At 28.7% G+C, this 20,161-nt stretch overlaps 4 protein-coding genes across 5 annotated transcripts; 3 read left to right on the forward strand and 1 right to left on the reverse strand.

The window, feature by feature from the left end:
• The first annotated feature begins 1,806 nt into the window (after positions 1–1,806).
• On the forward strand, positions 1,807–3,305 carry LOC108720641 (uncharacterized). The gene is made up of 3 exons (XM_018444765.1): positions 1,807–2,099; positions 2,352–2,610; positions 3,103–3,305. Exons 1-3 carry the CDS (start codon positions 1,807–1,809, stop codon positions 3,220–3,222), a joined length of 672 nt encoding a protein of 223 aa, XP_018300267.1. The 3' UTR covers positions 3,223–3,305.
• A 291-nt stretch (positions 3,306–3,596) lies between these two features.
• Positions 3,597–6,233, forward strand: LOC108720638 (uncharacterized). The gene is made up of 7 exons (XM_018444761.1): positions 3,597–3,831; positions 3,960–4,185; positions 4,360–4,504; positions 4,628–4,692; positions 4,807–4,872; positions 5,638–5,727; positions 6,088–6,233. The coding sequence occupies exons 1-7, from the start codon at positions 3,667–3,669 to the stop codon at positions 6,231–6,233; spliced, it is 903 nt and encodes a 300-aa protein (XP_018300263.1). The 5' UTR covers positions 3,597–3,666.
• Positions 6,234–9,538: 3,305 nt separating this feature from the next.
• Positions 9,539–9,966, reverse strand: LOC108720639 (uncharacterized). The gene is made up of 3 exons (XM_018444762.1): positions 9,869–9,966; positions 9,604–9,712; positions 9,539–9,550 (listed from the first exon to the last, which is right to left on the reverse strand). Exons 1-3 carry the CDS (start codon positions 9,964–9,966, stop codon positions 9,539–9,541), a joined length of 219 nt encoding a protein of 72 aa, XP_018300264.1.
• Positions 9,967–18,514: 8,548 nt separating this feature from the next.
• On the forward strand, positions 18,515–19,844 carry LOC108720640 (putative nuclease HARBI1). 2 transcript variants are annotated; one of them, XM_018444764.1, is made up of 3 exons: positions 18,515–18,807; positions 18,899–19,290; positions 19,465–19,844. In XM_018444764.1, exons 1-3 carry the CDS (start codon positions 18,596–18,598, stop codon positions 19,509–19,511), a joined length of 651 nt encoding a protein of 216 aa, XP_018300266.1. In that variant the 5' UTR covers positions 18,515–18,595; the 3' UTR covers positions 19,512–19,844. The 2 variants fall into 2 exon arrangements, with proteins under 2 accessions (XP_018300266.1, XP_018300265.1); XM_018444763.1 differs by having other exon boundaries at positions 18,899–19,844.
• The last annotated feature ends 317 nt before the right edge of the window (positions 19,845–20,161 follow it).

The raw sequence follows: 20,161 nt of genomic DNA on the forward strand, positions 1-20,161 counted from the left end.
AGGAAGAATGGTTGCGTTTAAAAGAACAATCATAAAACGGTTGTTCTTTTAAACGCAACCATTCTTCCTGATCCCGTACAAATTGATATGATATTCCGAATAATCTCGCTGTTCCTTCACTGATTTGTGATCTGCAAGAAGCGTATGTATACTTTTCCGCCTGCAATAATTTAGTATGAAAAGTTTTTCTCGGCTTAGTTTTTATATCTTTCTCAATATTAATCCTCTAATCGGCACACGTGGATCCATTTTCAACTTCTTATTTCTCGTAGTCCTGCATTATTTTTATAACTTTTCCAAACTTTCTGATAGCAAAATAATTTAGTACAGATCTTAAAGGACATGTTTGAATTTTTTTTTAATTTTTCGAACACTAAGAGCCTCGATCGAGTCGGTTACAAATGATTCATGTGTGCCGTTCTAGAATGTGAGAAGAATAATCGACTGTGATTCGTCAATTTCTTACTCTTCTTATTCCGTATATTGTAGACGACCCATTATATGTAGACTGTAATTACTCTCTAAATTTTTTAAATGAAATCTCACTCCAAAATACTGAAATTTGAGCCAATTTTGAAAAAGAAGAGTGAAATTATTTTCGCTTTTGAACGCCAGTGGAATAAGACTTCATTCTTTAGAATTACTTTCACTTCTAGAGAGTGAAAGTCATTCTAAGGAATGAAATCTTTTTCCCAAAAAAAAGGAGTGAGATTTCATTCTTTGGAGTGAATTTCACTCCAAAAGAATGAAATCTTACTTCAAAAGAAGTGAAGAAAATTTGCCACTTTTGTTCAAGAGTGAAGTGTTAACTCTGTTTTCAAAACCGGCTCAATTTTCACTCCAAAAGATTTAAAGAGTAGTCATTCTTATAATTACAATCACTACTATGCTTATTTTATAGGGTTGTCCGAAAAGTTTGGTTTTTTTTTACTTCAAAACTATGTATACAATATTTTCGTTAAAAATGAATGAAATTTAAATTTAAAAAAAGGATTTTAAACCCGAAATCTGTACTTTGGGAAGATTACCACATTTTTTTGGATTTCTGCGAGCTTAGTAATTTTTACCTTTAGAAAACTACGAACTGAAGAAGATGGAAACATTTTTTCTCATTTTGTGGGTGTTTATGCTAAAAAAAATTTGTGACAATGTTCGCCTACCTATCGTGAAAGCTTGAAGTTTTCACGATAGATAGATAGAAAATTTTTGAGATGGCTTATAACTTTTTTCCTCTTAAGTTATTCGCGAGTTAAAAAAAAAGAAAGTTGTGACTTAGATTGCTCATAACTGTTAAAAATCATCATACCGCAATAAAAAGAATAGATTCTTAAAGCTGAAACTTTGCTCGAATGGCATAATTGTTAATTTTTTAAAATGCAGAATATATATAAATTTGAGCCAATAATATGACTACTGTCCTTCTAACCCTTTCAATGGTTACAAGGAAAATAATGTCGTATTTTTAGGTCAAATTTATATATATTCTATTGTTTAATGAGAATTGGTAATTATACCATTCGATAGAGTAAAGTTTCAGTTTTAAAAATCTGTTCCTTTAATTGCGGTACGTTGATTTTTAACAGAGTTAAAGCAATCCAAGTTACAATGCTCCTTTTTACTTGACTCACGAGTAACTCAAGAAGAAAAAGTATGAATATTTTTGAAAAACAATTTTGTAGGGAAAAACTTGAAGCTTTCACGATAGATAGATAGAAAATTTTTGAGATGGCTTATAGAAATGGCTTTATGAAGAAGCCTTCTTCTTTTTTAGTTTCCGCCTGTATAGTTTTCCGACGCACTACAGCTATGCAGCAATTACCGGGAAAACATGCCGGTACGAGCGTATTTGTATATGATGGATACACTTATCATATGGACAAGCGAAGCGAAGGACTTTATCGGTGCTCGTCGCGACGAAGTTTAGAATGCTATGCGAAATTATTACGAAATCCTGATGGGACATATACTTTGAAGTCACAACACAATCATTCGGCAAACGACATGGTATTGCAGGAATTCCAAATGAAGCAAGAGATGCTGCAAATGTGTCGAGAAACAGTCATGAAACCAAAAGAAATATTTGATACAGTATGCCGAAGGTAAGTCGACGTTTCAAATCATCGAGTTGAAAGTGTGTATTGTTGCACAAACAATATGAATATTTTGCGATGTACAATTTAATATGTTGTTGCAACATTATTCTGTTATAATAATAAAAACTCAATAAACAGAATATATAAGATAGATTGATCTGATTAGGAACGATCATTAACATTTTGCAATACATTATATTTAAGCTGTTAGCACATGTGTATATAAATTTTTATTTATGTTTGCTTTTATCTTTACAGAAATCCAATAGCGGCTATAGGATTTACTTATTCGGTTATAAGAAATACTCTTACTAGAGAACAATTGCGTCAAAGGCCGGAAACGCCGCAAACTATTGCCGAACTTGATGTGGCACTAATAAACTATCAACCTATTCAACATATTTTCAAGGACACAGTTACATCAGATGACGGTTATAAAGCGATAATATTTACTAGTGATGCTCTGCTACAGGCTTTGGTGGATGCTACAGAAATTTTTATGGACGGAACATTTTCGGTGAGTAAAAATTGAGATTTGAAATAATTTCACATATATAGTGAGCGCGCGATATAAAGAGTAATATTGTCAAGTTTTTTCTTAGAAAGTAGTGGAGAAATGAAAAAAAAACTTGAAAATAAAAAAACTTTTGCACAATTAGTTCTTTCTTAATTCAATTTTGATATTCAGAACAGATCCTTCTCTATCTTATTTAAATTTATTTTTTAATTTTGTCCACAAATGTTTACTTGAACATCTGTTGCAGTCTTAAGCAAAAAATTTGAGAAAAAATTAAAAAATAAAATAATTTTAAATCTAATATAAAGAAGAGAATCGGTTCTGAAAATAAAAATTGAGTTAAGAAACAATTTTTTGGGAAAAATACTTCAAGTCGTCAATTTTTATAATTTTATGAGATAAAGATATTACAATATATTACAGTGGTCTTTTCTCCTATCACTGTAAGCAATAACACAAAACATGAAAAAAAATATACATTTTTTTATGCAGGTGGTTCCCAAAGTGCCTCCCTTCGCGCAATTGTACACCATTCACGTACGGCATATGGATACGGTAAGCAAAAGATGGTACACATATTCAATATGTCTCAATTTTCTTACTTGTCCATAAAATATACAATTAAATACTATTACATTAAGGACTGGTTGTTCCATCTTCGGATAAAGTGTGTAATGCTCATCTAACAGATAAACAAAAGGTTAATAAGTAAGAGCAAAAGAGTGAACTGGAGTTTATGGAAAGTTAGAACGATCCAGCCTTATGAGTTAATTCTAAGCAGAATCGTAGGACTCATAATATGTTCTCGTAAAACTTATGATTAGTATTCTAATTTTATGCGTATGTACCATTACAAGTCTTACAAAAATATGTTACGAGTCTTACGATTCTGCTTAGAATTTAGGCATTAGACTTAAAGTTTCCATCCTCGCAACTATCATACTTTTGATGAAACGTGAATTTTTTAAACTCAGTTTCTTCAGAGATTGAATTTGATTACTTCTACTTATTTTTCAGGGTATAGCTGTTCTTTTTGTGTTATGTGAAAAACGCACGATGGGTGTGTATTCCGCAATTTGGCGGAAAGTAAAGGAACTGAATCCAAATGCATTGCAAAAAATACAATCGGTCATGAGCGATTACGAACGCGCAGCAATGACGATTGCAAGAGAAGTCTTTCCGAACTCACGATTAACCGGCTGTTGGTTCCATTTTAATCAGGTACAGTTTTGTATAACGTATAAAATTTCTATGATAGCAAGACGCACACATACACATACATTTAATCTTGAAAGCTTTCTCCAATTCACTTATTTGTTAGTTTATATTTTGTATTACTTTTTGTATAGGCTGTATTAAGACGCTGGAAAGCTTTAGGTTTAACAGCAGCTCCAAATAAAGTTTTAAAACTTACCATGGCCTTACCGTTGGCTCCGGCTGATATGTTTGAGCAAGGATTACAAATCATTCAAGATGAAGCCGACGCGGTGTCAGTGGAGTATCCCGTTGTATTACAATTTACTGCTTACTTGAGACGTATTTGGTTCCCTTTAAAAGATAAAGTCTCTGTGTTTGGTACATCCATACGGACGAATAATTTGGTCGAGAGTTTCCATTTTGTAATTTTTCGAAAACTTGGTGGAATTCATCCGAATATTTGGATTTTTCTCCGTATGTATTACTTATTATTATTACCACTTTCGCGCGCGCGTTCACTGACACCATATTATATTTTTACATGACTTTTAGATAATCTAAGAGAATTGATCACCGATCAAGAAATAAATATGGCAAGACTATTGCAAGGGCGTAGGGTAAAAAGAGTACGAGTTCGTTATAACATGGTTCGTGAAACACATATTGCGGAGGCACAGTTTCTATTAAACTTAGGAAGGTAATTTATATCTTGTGTCATTTAAGCAATCTTGCAACGAGGAAATAAGCCTACTGCTTTTATATGTGTATTAAACTGTACAATCTCTTATTTTATAAACACATATGTTTTATATTATTGTAGATATTCGTTGAAGGAATTCCTTTTAGCGTTGAGTAATGCAACACAGTTACCCGAAGAGAATATTGGTTCGTTTCGAAATACTACATTATATTTTAAATATTATATATTTATCATAATTTAAAGTCGCAATATAGATTTTATGAATGAAAGAAACAGAAACAATGTCGTTTATGTTACAGATTTACAGGACAATTTTGAAATGGCAGAAGAAATGGCGGACGGACATTTGTTTGATGCTTATACAGGTATCTTGTATTTTAATATTTAAATTTTATCATTGTTATTTTTCATTATGCGCCCTAGTGAATTCGGATTGTTAATTGTATATATGTCTACATTCTACATGTATCTTGATACTTACGTTGTTGCATTTTTTACAAATCATTGTACAGTGTGTCCCGAAATTCCAGGGTAGTATTGTTGTGAAATTTTATGTAAAATTAAATAATAAAAGTCTAATCTTTTTTTCCATAAAGTTGTTTTTTTTTTTAGTGTAAACGTTTAAAATTTAACTAATTATAAGCGGTTAAAAAGTCATCTGTCTGCACTTCCATATGGAGTGCATGCGATAGTATTAGATACTAAATAAAACATTGTCACTTGTACATTATCACGGACAGACGACTTTTTAACTAACCTTTATGATTAGTCAAATTTTAAACATTTATACTTAAAAAACTACTTTACTGAAAAACAAATATATATCTTACACTTTTATTACTTAATTTTTCGCAAAGTTTCACGCTGCAATGGTATTATTCTCAAATTTCCTATAATCCGATTTGTAAAAAATGATACAACGTAACTGTCAAGAGGCAACTTCATTATCAAGATTAAAAGTATTAAACGAAAATTGAACATAACAGAATTAGAAGAATATTAAATATATACGAGTATATATAATATTTTTCTACGTTCTATTATGTATATTTGTTCCATTTTTCGTTTAGCACTTTTAATTTACCATATAGTCTATTATTTTTTTAAATTGTTCTATTTATCATTCACAGTGGAGCAGCCTGCGCCTGTAGTACATTATGAAATCCAACAGGCTGATACAATACATCCTATACGTACGATCGCTAGAGATGAACCATTAGGTAGGTACAGATTTTCATGACGTAATTTGGAAGTCTTTGTGGATGATATGGCTATTTTTGATTCCTCCTAATTTCAATCTTTTTTAAAACTTTCACCAGAAAATATATTTTGTACACACGGGAACATAAATGCCTATCCATCCAAAGTTAATTGCACGCCTCTTCGTGCCTTCTCATTTCTTTTCATGCCTCCTACTCATTTCTCTAATTCTTACATCTACTCCGATACGCGCGCAACTTCGGATGGCTAGGAATTTGTGTTCCGGTGTGTATCTAAAAATTTATATAATGTGGTGCACAATCAGTTTTCATATCATTGCACACTTCATTTTTAATTAACCTCTTAAAATCAATTGATAGCATTAGAAACAACGGTTACTGACGATTCAGCATTGCTAGCAAACCATGATGTTGGAAGAAGACGTGGAATATCCTCACGTGGCCGCGGTAGACCACGTAGACGCGATCGTAATCTGCAGAGAGGTAAAGAGATGATATTTTTCTAATATTTGTTTTAAAGTAGTTTCTATTATCAATGACTGAATATTGCTTTAAGTCGGGAGCATAGACTTTTGCATAGCGAATGATACATAAAGTATAAGAAAATCAACCATAGTTTTTTATTTGATGCAATGGAAGAAAATGAGGGATTCATTTTCTTATATATTATGCGTTGTACGAAATGCAAAAGTCTGTGCTCCCAGCTTTATTTATCCAGCAACTGTTAACATTTTTAACTTTTGAGTCTAGTAGTGCAAAGAGATACTTGCACTTAGATTTATCTTGTAAAAGTTAAAATTTCTTCGTCACGGTACTGTAAAGAATACAATTTTCGCGTAAAAAACAGCAACTGCTTTACTAACTCGCGTTTGTCTTCAAATGCTTGTTTAAGTAATATCTACATTTTACTGATGAAAGAAAAATGTTCATATGTAATTTTTTATTCTAGCTGCTCAAACAACGTCAGTGATTCCAATTGTCGACAATACCGTCACTAATACCATAGAAGGTATATACTTTTTAATTAATAAAAAAGAAGGTGCTTTCTGCAAATTAATCTCGATTTTGCATTTGTCCGTCACTCAATTTCTTATCATCATTAGTAAAAGTTAAACTTATTTGGTTTTTCCTTAAAGCTTTGCAAACAATTCTTCTGTTCAACCGCTTTTCAACAAATATCATCAATGTGGTTCACTGATATACGAGTGGCTAAAAGACGACATCGATTGGATTAGCTTTAAAAAAAAAAATAAGTAATTATCTGTTTAGTGATCATTACATAGCAAAAATGATTCAGCTCAGTTTAATTGAATCTACCTGCTCACGAGAAATCCGATTAATTACCGGACCATCTCTCGTAAGCACACTGAGAAAAAAATATCTTTAATTCAAAAAAATTTTCTTTGATTAAAAAGAATAATTTTTTTAAATACGAGCAAAGATATTATTTCTTTAAATCTTGTATCGAACGTTATGTAAGTTAAAAGAAAATAATTTAAAAACAAGAAAAAATTTATTTGTAAAAGAAAGAATTTTTAATTAAATATAAAAAGTGTTTATCTAATTGAAGAAAACCTTTATTTATTGCAGAAGTTGAAATATGAATTTCAAAGAAATATTTCTTTTACGTGAAGAAATATTCGTTTCAGTGAAATAAATAATTTCATTAAAATTAAAATGTTTTTTTCTATTTAAAAATAAATTAAATTAATTTAAAAACAAAAAATATTTATTTCGGTAATTGTGTATGTTAATACAAAAGAAAATGTTCTGTGACAAAATGAATATTTAATGAAACGGAAAGAAGGTTTTTTTAAAAGAAAAACAATTTTATTATTTATAAATAAATGTATGCCTTAACAATAAAACATGTATTGTTAATCTTAAAATGTCTGACCTAAATTTGAAGAAAAATTTGTTAAAAAAAAAAAAATAATTGGTTTAATAAATAAACAGTTTTTTTTAATGAGAAAAGAATTTGTTAGTTAGAAACACATTTAGTTGTTTACTGCAATAAATACATTAATAAATCTGCAAACTCTGTCTTTAATTTGAAAAAACATATTTTTCGTTAGAGTAAATAATTGGTGTAATGGAAAAATGATTTTTGTAAATGAAAAAAGAAATTGTTAGTTATAAATAAATTTATTAGTGTATTGCAATAAATACATTGAGAAACTTACAAATTCTATGTTAAATTTGAATAAAAATTTTTTTCGTTAGTGTAAATCATTATTTTAATAAAAAGATGATATTTTTTAACGAGAAAAGAAATTATTTGTTATAAATAAATTTATTTGTTTACTAGAATGAATACAGTATTACTCTTAAAAACTCTATTTTGAATTTAAAGAAAAAACTTTTTAATGAGGTATATAATTGGTCAAATTACAATAATGGTTTTTTGAAATTAAAAGAATTTTTTACTTACAGTCGAATTAATTTGTTTTTTTTTTAAATAAATATATTATTAATCTGAAAAATTATTTCATCAATTTCAAGAAAAAATATTCTTAATGAAACAAATGATTGGTCTAATGAAGACCTGAATTCTTGTTTAAATTATAAAAATTTTTCTTATTTATAAAAAATTCGCTTATATAGATCAATAAATATATTGCTAATCATAAAAAGTAATGTACAATTTTAGGAAATAATGTCTTTCTTACAAAAAATATTTTTAATTAACGAGCAATTTCCTTAAGGCTTCTGACTAGTCGTTTCGATCATATTGGATCGTGATGTTTACAAGATATTAAATACTGAAAATCGCTGAATATTGGTTTTCAATAATTTTTTACTCAAATACTATCAACTTTACAGAAAAACTGCAACAGACAAAAATCATTTATTTTCTTCTCATAAAACTCTAAGAATTTTTTCAGAATTTTTTATCAACTTTTTAATATTGCATTTTCTTATTTTTATCAACATGAGAAAATACGGTATCAAAAAATTCTGAAAAAATTCTTATAACTATGAGAAGAAAATAAACAATTTTTATCTCTAGCAGTTTTTCTGTAAAGTAGATGGTATTTGAGTAAAAAAGTATTGAAAATCAATATTCAGCGATTTTTAGTAATTAATATCTTGTTAACTATTGCAAAATGGTAAAGGACTTTTATGTTAAAGGACTTAATGGTAAAGGACTTTTATTTTTATAAAACTCTTATAAATCCTCTTATAAAACAATTTTATATAGACAATCATAATACAACCATCTTTTGTATAGACAACTATAACATAACCAGTGAGTATCGCGATCGTGAACAATATTAAAAAACAAAAGAATTAGTAAGAGGAAAAAAGTACTATGTTGTATATTTGTATAAAAACCGTAATACTTATGTATTTTTATTTGAATTTTAAGATCTTTTGTGCGCTTTTGATGTATAATAGTTATAAAGGAGAAGAAACATAACATTTATTATCTGACATAACGTGAGCATTATAAACTTTGTAATCTATGAGATTATTTTGAGCAATAAATCCCCATTTCTTATTTTCTTTTACATTAAATGCTCCATAGTTTTCATAGTAACATATTTTGATGAACTTATAATACAAAAAAAAAATATTTTTAAATTTATCAATTATAATGTACTTAATTTTTCCAAAAGCAGGAAAACTATATGTTTGAGTATTTATGAAATTATTGACTTCATAACATGTCCCATACAATCTTACCCAAGAAACGCAATTACAATCATCAAAATTTGTTGGTAACAATAATTTAAAATTATCATAATCACTTACAAAATGTAATTTTGAAATAAATGGTCCCTTCGAAAGTCGTATTGAAAACCCTTCGTTACAAATAAATCTATAACATAGTTGCATTTGATGCTTTAATAATAGAGAATATGCAGGACATACTCTAAAAGTAGTAACTTTACTATATTCTTTTATTTGTTTATGCTTTGCTTCAAATCTCATTGTAGAAAAATTCTTTAAAGGGCCGAATGTACGCATGATTTTTTCATAATGTATTAAATAATGGTGTTTTACTTTAAAAGAACATTTAAAAGTCTTCGAATATAATTCTAAATATTGGGATGTTAATATTGCAAATGACTGTAGAATATCGTCAGTAATAGAATCTAAGAAAGAAATAATAACTATTTTACGTAACATCACATACAGTTTCCATACTGAACTATCAGTAGGAACTAAATCGCCCAAAAATAGACCAAGATTTAAAACTAAATAATGCATTTCTGATGCTGATAAAATAATCATTTTGTTTATTATGGATTCTAATTTTATAATAGGAATATTTATATCAAATGAACAATGAGAAAAATGTTTAATTCTGTCATTAAGTGTCTCTACAGAAAATGCTTTCTTCTTACATATAAGGTCATATAAAATTTTACCAATGTCGTATCTACAAATACCCTCGAGCAAATCATGCATAGGATCTACTGATATATTTTTAGTTACATGGAAATTTGTAACATTATTGAAAATACAGACTTCTACAATTCCATGACTTTTCTCGATAGAATGCTTGTTATAGTTTTCAACATTTCTTAATAAATTACTGTTTTCAATCATAGTCCCATGCATTTCATTTTTGGAAATGTAACATATACGACAACAATGAGAAGAATTGAAACTTTTGGTAAAGCCGAGAATCGTATTAAGTCCTAAATTATCACCTATTATTTGAGACAAAATAAAGTAAATTTGTTTTGTTTCTCCGTTTACGTTAATGAAAATCCCTTCAGTATAAAGATTATTAATTTGATTAATTACATGACTAAAAATTTTTTTGTTTCCAAAAACTTTATGATCCTGATAACTATGCAATTGCACTACAAAGATATTTTCCAACAAACTAGAGAACTTATTTGGTAAACCAGCAATAGCACAATAGACTGCACCTATCTTATTCTTATTTTTACAAGAACCTAAAGGATTGTTTATTTCCAAATCGTCAAAATAGAGCACAAGTGGTAAGATAATTTTACCATTTGCATTCTTTTCAATAAATCTCCAAAACTCAGTTTGGAAAATAGAAATTAAAGATTCACTTTCTTTGCTCTTATCAATGTATGATAATATTGTTTGATATACATCAGGAAGTTCCAAAAATTTTTGCAATACTAACTTTAAGGGCACTATGCTTAATTTGCGATGTTGTAGATACGATTGATATATTTTCTTTATTTTACGAAATGATAAATTAGAATTTATACTCACTAATTTTGGTAAAAACAAACAATTCCTTTTTTGTAAATACTGTAATGTTTTATATTCTGATTTAAATGGTTGAAAGCCATTTTTTATAATATTTAAATAAATATCTATATCGTTCACATCTTTAAATTTCTTAGATAAAACATCTAAAAACACATAAATGTAATTTATGTTTATATCATTTATAATTTCATGAATAACTTTTCTATTCAAACTTCTAGTAGCATACAATTTAATTACAAAACGAGTGCAATGTTCATGAACGATATTTTTTAAATATTCAGTATTAATTTCACCTATATCATCAATTGCATCTAATAACATGTTACTATTAAAAAGTGGAAGGTTATCTTGATATTCGACATTGTATTTTGGTATATTTAAAGAGACCAAATTATTTGTTAATGGTATTTTTTCTTCTATCGAAATATTCTGTAGAGATACTTCATGTGTATTTAAAAAATGTTTCCGCAAAGAATAAACATTATTATATTCACTTATGCAATCCTTGAAATTACATTTTACTGTAGAATTCATAAGCATCTTGTGTTTTAGTTTTATATGTAACATCAAAATATCCATAGATCCAAATGTATGTTCGCAGAAAAAACACAAAATCATTGTAAAAAATTATAGAATAAACCAGTATGTATGAATAGCTTTTTGGCGTAGAACAAAATTTCTTATTATATCTTATTGTATGTTTCATAAGACATTGTGTGTTTCATAAGACATATTATTTTTTATAATGAGCACTTCAAAATGTTTGTTTTAAACGATAATAATTTCAGAATTCTTTTCAAAAGATTTGGATAATTTATTTAGTATATGTTCTATGCCAGGAATTACGTAATCCCATTTTGTAGTAAAATTATAAATACCTTTCTGAATTAACATCCAAAGATGTTCACTCATTATAGGATAATTTACTTGAAAAACATGAAATGTTTTAAAGCATACATCGATTGCCTCCAGAGTACTATTTGTTTTATACAAAATGTCATCCACTTGAACATAAGTTTCTTTAACTTCATAAAGGGATCCTACAATAATTATATACGGTTGCAATGTTATTTTTAACATCTCAGCATGTTTTCGTGCTTCTTCTTTAATAAGAGTCATATCTCCGGGAATCTAGAAGTACAAAATAAGAAATGATGTAAGTAAAATAATTTCATACGTCGAAATTTAATTTTTATAAAACTTAAATTTATTTTAAACTCTGCTAACATTTGCATGTCTTATCAGGCTCATTTTAGCATTAGCAATCGAAGGTTTGTAACATCTCCCTTTATATTTCTTTAATCCTTTTGGCGGAAATAAATGTGGAAGTAACGTAAGACCTATAGCCACTTTTGTATCTAAGAAAATAAATTTATTTTTTAATATATTCATTTATATGATTACTTTTCATCTTCTAACATTTATTTTTTTAAATTATTATTAATAAAATATAATAATTGAGAAGATGGGCGGAATAAAGGCACAATTCGACTTGGGCCCTTTTTTCGGAGATTAGCGCAATAAACAAGAAATCGATGTTACTTACATTAGTTAAATATGAATGTGTTTCGATTGTCCTGTGGTAGGGAAAATGATGTAATCTATGGAAAAAGATATAATCTTTAAGTATAGATTATATCAATTTAATGAGATTTTTACCAGAGACTGAACGAAAGTGATATGACAATAATATGTTTACTATACAATATGTTTATGTTAAAAGATCTTCTCACGAAAGCTCATCAGATGATTGAACATATTATTTCAATTTATTTTATACAAATGTAAAAATAAAGTGTATCCCATATTTATTTTGTATTTCTTCTAAAAAAATGTGAATAATAACAAACATTTCTATAATTCATAACCTTTTCTTTCGGGAAAAGGGACTAAATGCATTCTTTTATTGTAAATAATTTTTTTAATATTGACATAATCATCATAACAAAGAAATATTATAACATAATAAAGAAATATTACAACTTCTCAAATACATTAAGTAAATGTACATTTAATATTGTTCCCATTTGTTGTATAAATAAAAAAGTAGGAAGTTATTTTTATTTTTATAAAAATCAAGATTTTGTAATTAAGCCTTTATTCTGTCTATTCCCTCGATTATTATATTCCGTACCTACGCCAATTTTAATGACTTGACTATTACCTACTGCGTAGGTTACCAATGTTTCAAGATAATTGTATTTGTTTATTATATTAGTTATTAAGTAACATATATATTTCATGATTTTAAAAATAATATTAATTATTATATAAAGTATCTAATGTACCAATACTGTATCATAATTACATATTACAAATATTACAAATGAGAAAAAATTACCGATTGAAATATCCTCTTGTTTCAACTTGTCTAGCATTACATTTACATCGTCATGTTTTGCATAACTTGTATGTGTTATGATCATATCCACAAAATTCATCCATATATTTACATTCAAACTCACTTTACTTAAATCCATTGTATTAAAATCTTGGACAATTAATTGATATCCTTGTGGATGTTTTAACACAGACCATTTATTAAAGACAGTATTCAGACTTTTTTCTTCGAAATTATTAAGGTCTTTTCGTCTAATATCAAAAGTAAGCAGCCAATGCTGGAGAACTAACTCCCATGGAGCTACATTCTCATCTAACCATTTTATACTTTCTTGTACTTTTCGATCTACTTCTTGCGGAGCTGTATATACAAAATGAGTTATATTTTTATTATTTTTATAAATTATATTAGTAAACAATCCTAAGTGTCATAAGTTGTTAAAAAAAAAAAAGTAAAAGTTGTTCGGTATTGAGGGCCGCGCGGCATTATGTAATGGTGAACCTTTTTTCCCAAGTGGAAGCGCTTAGAAAATTTGAAGATGTAACTTCATTTCTTTAAGTGGAATTATATAAATTGTTTTACATAATATGATTCCTCTTCCTATATATAAAAATATTAAGATAAAGGTATCGAAAAATCAATAATTTACGAGATATTTAATATTTTATGTTAATATTATTGTGCTAAAATAAAATATAAAATATCTCATAGATTATTGATTTTTCTATATCTTTTTTACTTTTATCTTAATAATTTTATATGCTAAATAGAAGAATAATATTATGTAAAAACAATCATAATGTTATTTAAAGAAACGAAATTGATCTTCAAATCTCCAAAGCATCTCTTTTTGGGAAAAAATGTTCACCATCATATAATGCCCCCGTGGATACCAAACAACTTTTATTTTAGGCATTTTCTCTAAAGCTGTGTTATTCAAATGGTCTGTTTTAGATACCCTGCTCTGTATACTTATATTTTAATTATAAATACGTTTATATTTTATATATAAATAAACGTACCATCATCTTTTTTATCTTCTTCTTTTTTAATTTTTGCTTCAAATCTTTTATATAGAGTACATCTATTTCGCCACATATTCATTAATTTACCGCGCGCAATTATCGGTTTTTTTCTAATGGAATCTTTTTTGGATACAGGTGGAACGTAATATGTCGTTGTTACTTCAGTAGGAAAAGTAGAAACGATCATTTTTGAAACATATTCAGCCAAATCGTTTGTTAATCTATATAAAAATATACATATATATACACATATACACATATACACATACACAGTGTCTCAGAATATTTGAGACTATTTTTGTGCAGATAAAGTGAACTAAACTGTGTGGAAAAATCCTCTAACATTTTGCTATACATATCGAACATATGTTAATCTTTTTTTTCTAAAGATTACCGAATAAACGGATAAAATTAATGAGGCAACTTTATAGATATTTATCATAGTTCTTTATGACATATTTTAAAGATGTTTCTTAAAAAACTTTTGAAGCTATCTTAAAATTGTCTTGTGCGTCAATTTTAGATATTCAGCTCATTAGATATAACTATTCCGAAAATTGCAAAATGGTAGAGAATTTTTCGGCTCAGTTTAATCCTGCACATGAAAATAGTACTAAATTCATACAAATCAGTGTTCTGGAGTACTCTGTATACGTATTATATGCTTATACAATATAAATGTAAAAAGTATAACAAAACAGTATTAACAAAAATAAGATAGAATGTATTTATAAAAACATACTTCACATTTTTATCCTCAAGGTCACTAATTACAATATCACACAGTTTATTTCTAAAATTTTCTTGCAATTCATTTTCTCTTTTGTAATAAGTTAAAATATGATTGCCCATTTTGTATTTTAAAAGTAGATTCTTTAAGGGTACCATAAATTCTTTAAAATCGTCTTTATAAGAAAAATTTTCTTTCTCCTCACTAAATGTAGACAAATCGAATGATGTCTCCATTTTTTCTCCTTCTTCTTCTCTTAATTTCTATTATTAAAAAGATTAGTTTTTAAAATATAAATAAAATTTATAATTGCTTAAAAAATTTATAAAAGTTGAAAATATTGTCTAGTTCTTTTTAAATATATATTATAAGCAGAAATGCAACGGATATTCAGCAATTATCCGACTTATCTGACCGTTTCTTTAATCCGGTTATCCGGCTGCTGGATAGTTCGATTATCAGGCCAAATGTGAAAAAGTCGTTTTCCACACTTAAGATGTGCAAATAATAATATTTAAGATTTAATTTTTTTAAGTATCTTATTATCTGATTATGTATTTAATTATATTATACAGGGTGTCCGGAAAATCGAGGCCAATACTTCGGGAAGTGATTTGGAAGCCAAAAAGGAGGAAAAAAGCTATATAAACATAAGTACGGAAATAAGTCATTTCCGAATTATAACTTTTACCATTTTTATGTTAAAAAATTGAAATTTATTTTTCATAATTACAATCATAATTTATTTCCTTACAATTATAATTTATTATGAAAAATAAATTTCACTTTTTTAACATAAAAGTGGTTATAATTCGGAAACGACTTATTTCCGGACCTATGTTTATATAGCTTTTTTCCCTCCTTTTTGACTTCCGAATCACTTCCCGAAGTATTGGCCTCGATTTTCCGGACATACTCTGTATATCTGACCAATCTAACAAAAAGTACTCTTTATTAATTCAATTATTAATTATTTTCAATTTCAAAAATTTCAATTATTAATTAACATATATAATGTAGTATAATTTAAAAATTAAATTGAAATAATTTTTTATACCTTAATTCTTTAATTATAAAATATTGAAAAACCGTTTAATAAATTTTACTTATTAAATTTTTGTATAGCATACTTATAATAATTTACATTAAAAAATTCTCTTTTTTATGTAAAAAAATAATTAGATTTTCAATTTTTCAATTCTTCAATCTTGCAATTTTTTGATTAAATCCGATTATCTGGCTTATTCGGTTTTGGTGGATAAAATTCAATATCCGGCAAACCCCATTATCAGTTGCATCCCTAATTATAACTTTATTGAAAAAAAATTTGAGAAAAGCAGAGAGATACCATTCTCTTTTGTGATGGCGAGTCTTCTATACTTTGATGTATACTTTTAACATTATAATGTTTTTTCCAATAAGATAAAAATATTACTCTTTGACCAATAATTGGTATTAATTCGGATATAAGAGATTCCGATAAATGTTCTAACGTGTCCTCAGTAATCATGTTTTCTAAAAAGTTGAAGAATTAGAACATAACTTTTATCATATATTAAGTATAGCATGTATAAAATATATAATTCACTTAAAGTAGAAAATTTGCATGTTTGAGAATATAAAAAAGCATACATGAGAAAGGTTGCATTTCTTGAATCAAAATTGACCTGTTTTACTCATCGTCTTTTAAAAAATAAATTTATTAAGAATGTTTTTTCTATCCAACTGCACAGAACGAAACAACAAAAAAGTAATTTGGCTTATAATAGTTATGTAGCAAAATGATCAAATTTTTCTGCAGTTTATGCAAATGACCATATTTTTCTACAGTCAGTAACACTGTTCGACAAATCACTTTTCTTAAATACAAAATAATATCTTTATGTGTACACAAGCATGACAAAACATGACAAACAGTGAGACTAAAGCAAAACTTACTTTCGAAGTTTTCGATGAGATTTTCCAGCTTTAAACCTCTTAATAATTCTCGAATTTTTTCATCAGCCATGGTAGAATTTTCTTTTATACATTATTGATAATAATATATAAAAGAATATTAATGTGGAGAATATTAATTGACGCTTGCTTGGTTGCTTATTTTATGTCTTGCCGGTATCTAATAAAGAAAAGTCATTAAATTGTTTAATATAATTGGTTTTGCAACATTTTTGCCAAGATGTGCCATTAATTTGTGCAACGCTTTCTTAAACATATCGTATGTATCGTGTATATGTATCGTGGAAATTTCTATACAAATAATTTTGAAGTTACTTCGAAAAATTCGCAAAAATTCAAGTAAACAATAGGCAGTAAATAATAATGCATAAATATCTGGGGACACGGTAGTGTCTCGGCGCTAAGACATGACGAGAGACACTGCCGTGGCTACTTTACGCGAGCCGGCGAGTTGCAGCAGATTGAGATTATCAGATCTCAATAACAGCTGAACTGATTAAATTCTATATATGCTCAATCGACAATTGATGCTTTACAAAGCACGAATATCTCTGTACTGCCTATTGGCCTGAATTTCTGCGAAATGTTCGCATGCAAATTTCCAACGTTACAACGTTCAAGAAAATGGATTAATGGCGTCTTTGGACGGAAACGTGACAAGCGTATCTATATAAGCACCGAACCTCTCGTTAAAATTATTTTAATGTACTTACATTCAACGTGGTCACACACTTAAAAAAAAGCTTTGAGGTGTAAAGGATCCTCCATCACTTCTTGTTTGATTTGAGTATCAGGAAGACTTTAGATGGGGCACACACATGTCTTCTTTACGAGATAACTAACTTTATTTCGCTCGTGTTACAATGTCGTCCGTCCGAGAGAACGGTTCTTGCAAGATTCTTTCGAGTCCGTTACTTTTCACACAAAATAAGTCAAGCGACTAATCAGAGCCTGGCATAGCCCTTCCACGCTTCTCCGACCAATCACACTGCAGTCACCTCGCGGCGCAAGTGTCGTATCGTCTTATTCTTGTTGTTAAACAAGGATAAACTCAGGTGATGTTTTTGAACGCTACCTTAACGTTCGCAACGCTCGCGTGCATCATTTAATCCTTGTTTGACATTCGATTACAATGAAGATGAATGATCTCGCGAGCGTTGCGGACGTTAAAGCTGGAAACACAATAGACACAGGCAATAGACACAGGCAACAGGAAATAACGAGCCATCCAATCAGAGCTTTGGGGTATAAGTTCGATATTATATCCCAGAGCTCTGATTGGACGGCTCGTTATTCCCTGTTGTCTGTGCCTCTTGCTTGTGTCTATTGCGTTTCCAGCAAAGCCTGGTTTATGCTTCGGCATTAATCTTAATCTTAAAATTAGTCCTAACTTAATCTTAAGTACTGGTTTATGCTTCCCTCGAAACTCAAACTGCGCCTGCGCATACGTAAAGAAACATAACCGCAAACTGAATCAGCAAAATGAATCGGCGACGTAAAATATTAATATTGACATTTGGATTACTTTTATTATCAAGTAGCTGTGTAGCACATTTATTACTTCAAAATAGACAAAGAAGAAGGAAAACACGGAGATATGCTGTTCGACCAATGAATCGAAAAAGACATGAAAACGGTCATTTCTTTTCTTTAACTAATATGCTGAATCTTGAATACGATTATGAACAGTTTTTTAAATTTACACGGTGTTCTCCGAGCCAGTTCAATGAGTTACTTCAATCAGTGGGACATAAACTGCAGAAGGACACTCGAAGAAATCCTTTTACATTGTCACCTTCACATCGACTGATATTAACATTGCAGTAAGTCATACATATATAATAAAGTATATTTTAATTTGATTGTATTATGAAAACAATGAAATCACTTTTATATATTCTTTTTTGTTCATAGCTACTTAGCCGAGGGCTGTACAATGCAGGAAATTGCAAGGAATTTTCGTATCGGAAAATCAACAGCACATGTTATCATTAAAGAAACGTGTAAAATCTTATGGGATGTTCTGCAGCCACGTGTATTAAAACGTCCAGGTGTTGATGACTGGAAGAACATCGCTCATGAATTTTATCATCGATGGAATATGCCAAATTGCTTTGGAGCTATTGATGGTAAACACATCAACATTATGGCTCCGAAGCACTCTGGAACTGAATTCTTCAATTATAAGAAGTCTTTCAGCATCGTGTTAATGGCCATATGTGATGCATATTATCGATTTACATTTGTTGACATTGGAGCAGCTGGTTCTAATCACGATTCTGTCATATTCAAGGAATGTGCGTTTGGTAAAGCCTTACAAGATCGCACTTTGAAAATTCCAGAACCATGCAATCTTCCTGAATCAAATATTAAATTTAATTACTTTATAGTAGCAGATCAAGCATTTCCCCTTGACAAGCATATTATGCGACCATACCCAGGCAATGACTTAGGGAAAAAAAAAACATTTTTAATTATAGACTCTCCAGAGCGAGACGAACTATCGAAAATGCGTTTGGTATTTTAGTACAACGGTGGAGAATTTTACGGAAGGAAATAATTGCATCTGTAGAAACTTGCGAAGAAATAGTTATGGCAACAATAGTTCTCCATAATTTTCTACAAAGAGGTGCAGAGGATATTCCACAACATGAAAGAAGATATGTTGTAACGGGACTTCATGAATATATAGATGAAAATGGAGTACTTCTGCACAAAGAAATACCATGTGATTTACGTTCTGTTGGTTGATTGGGATCAAACAATCCTTCAAAAACTGTCAAAGATGCCCGAGATGAATTAGCTGACTACTTCGTAAGCGTAGAAGGTTCCTTGCCTTGGCAATGAGAATATGTTCGACAAGGAAATGTACCATAAATGTAGATTTGTAGATTTAGAAATGTACCAAATGTAGATTTGATTTGTGTTACAATTTGTAAAATATAACCATACTTCTGAATTAAATGGTCCTTTCTTGAAGCGTAACCTTCAAAAACAGAAAATATAAGGAGTAATTATAACAATAATTTAAAAAATATTTATAATTTATAATAATTAAAAAATATTTATAATTTATAATAATTTATAATAATATGGAAATTGTAAAAATATAATAATAAAGTGAACACCTCTAAAATTGCATTAAACGTAAATCAAACAGTTTTTACTTTTTAACGA

The sequence above is a fragment of the Mycetomoellerius zeteki genome, unplaced genomic scaffold, assembly GCF_001594055.1.
Source record: "Mycetomoellerius zeteki isolate Tzet28-1 unplaced genomic scaffold, Tzet1.0 scaffold1541, whole genome shotgun sequence".
Taxonomy (NCBI): domain Eukaryota; kingdom Metazoa; phylum Arthropoda; class Insecta; order Hymenoptera; family Formicidae; genus Mycetomoellerius; species Mycetomoellerius zeteki.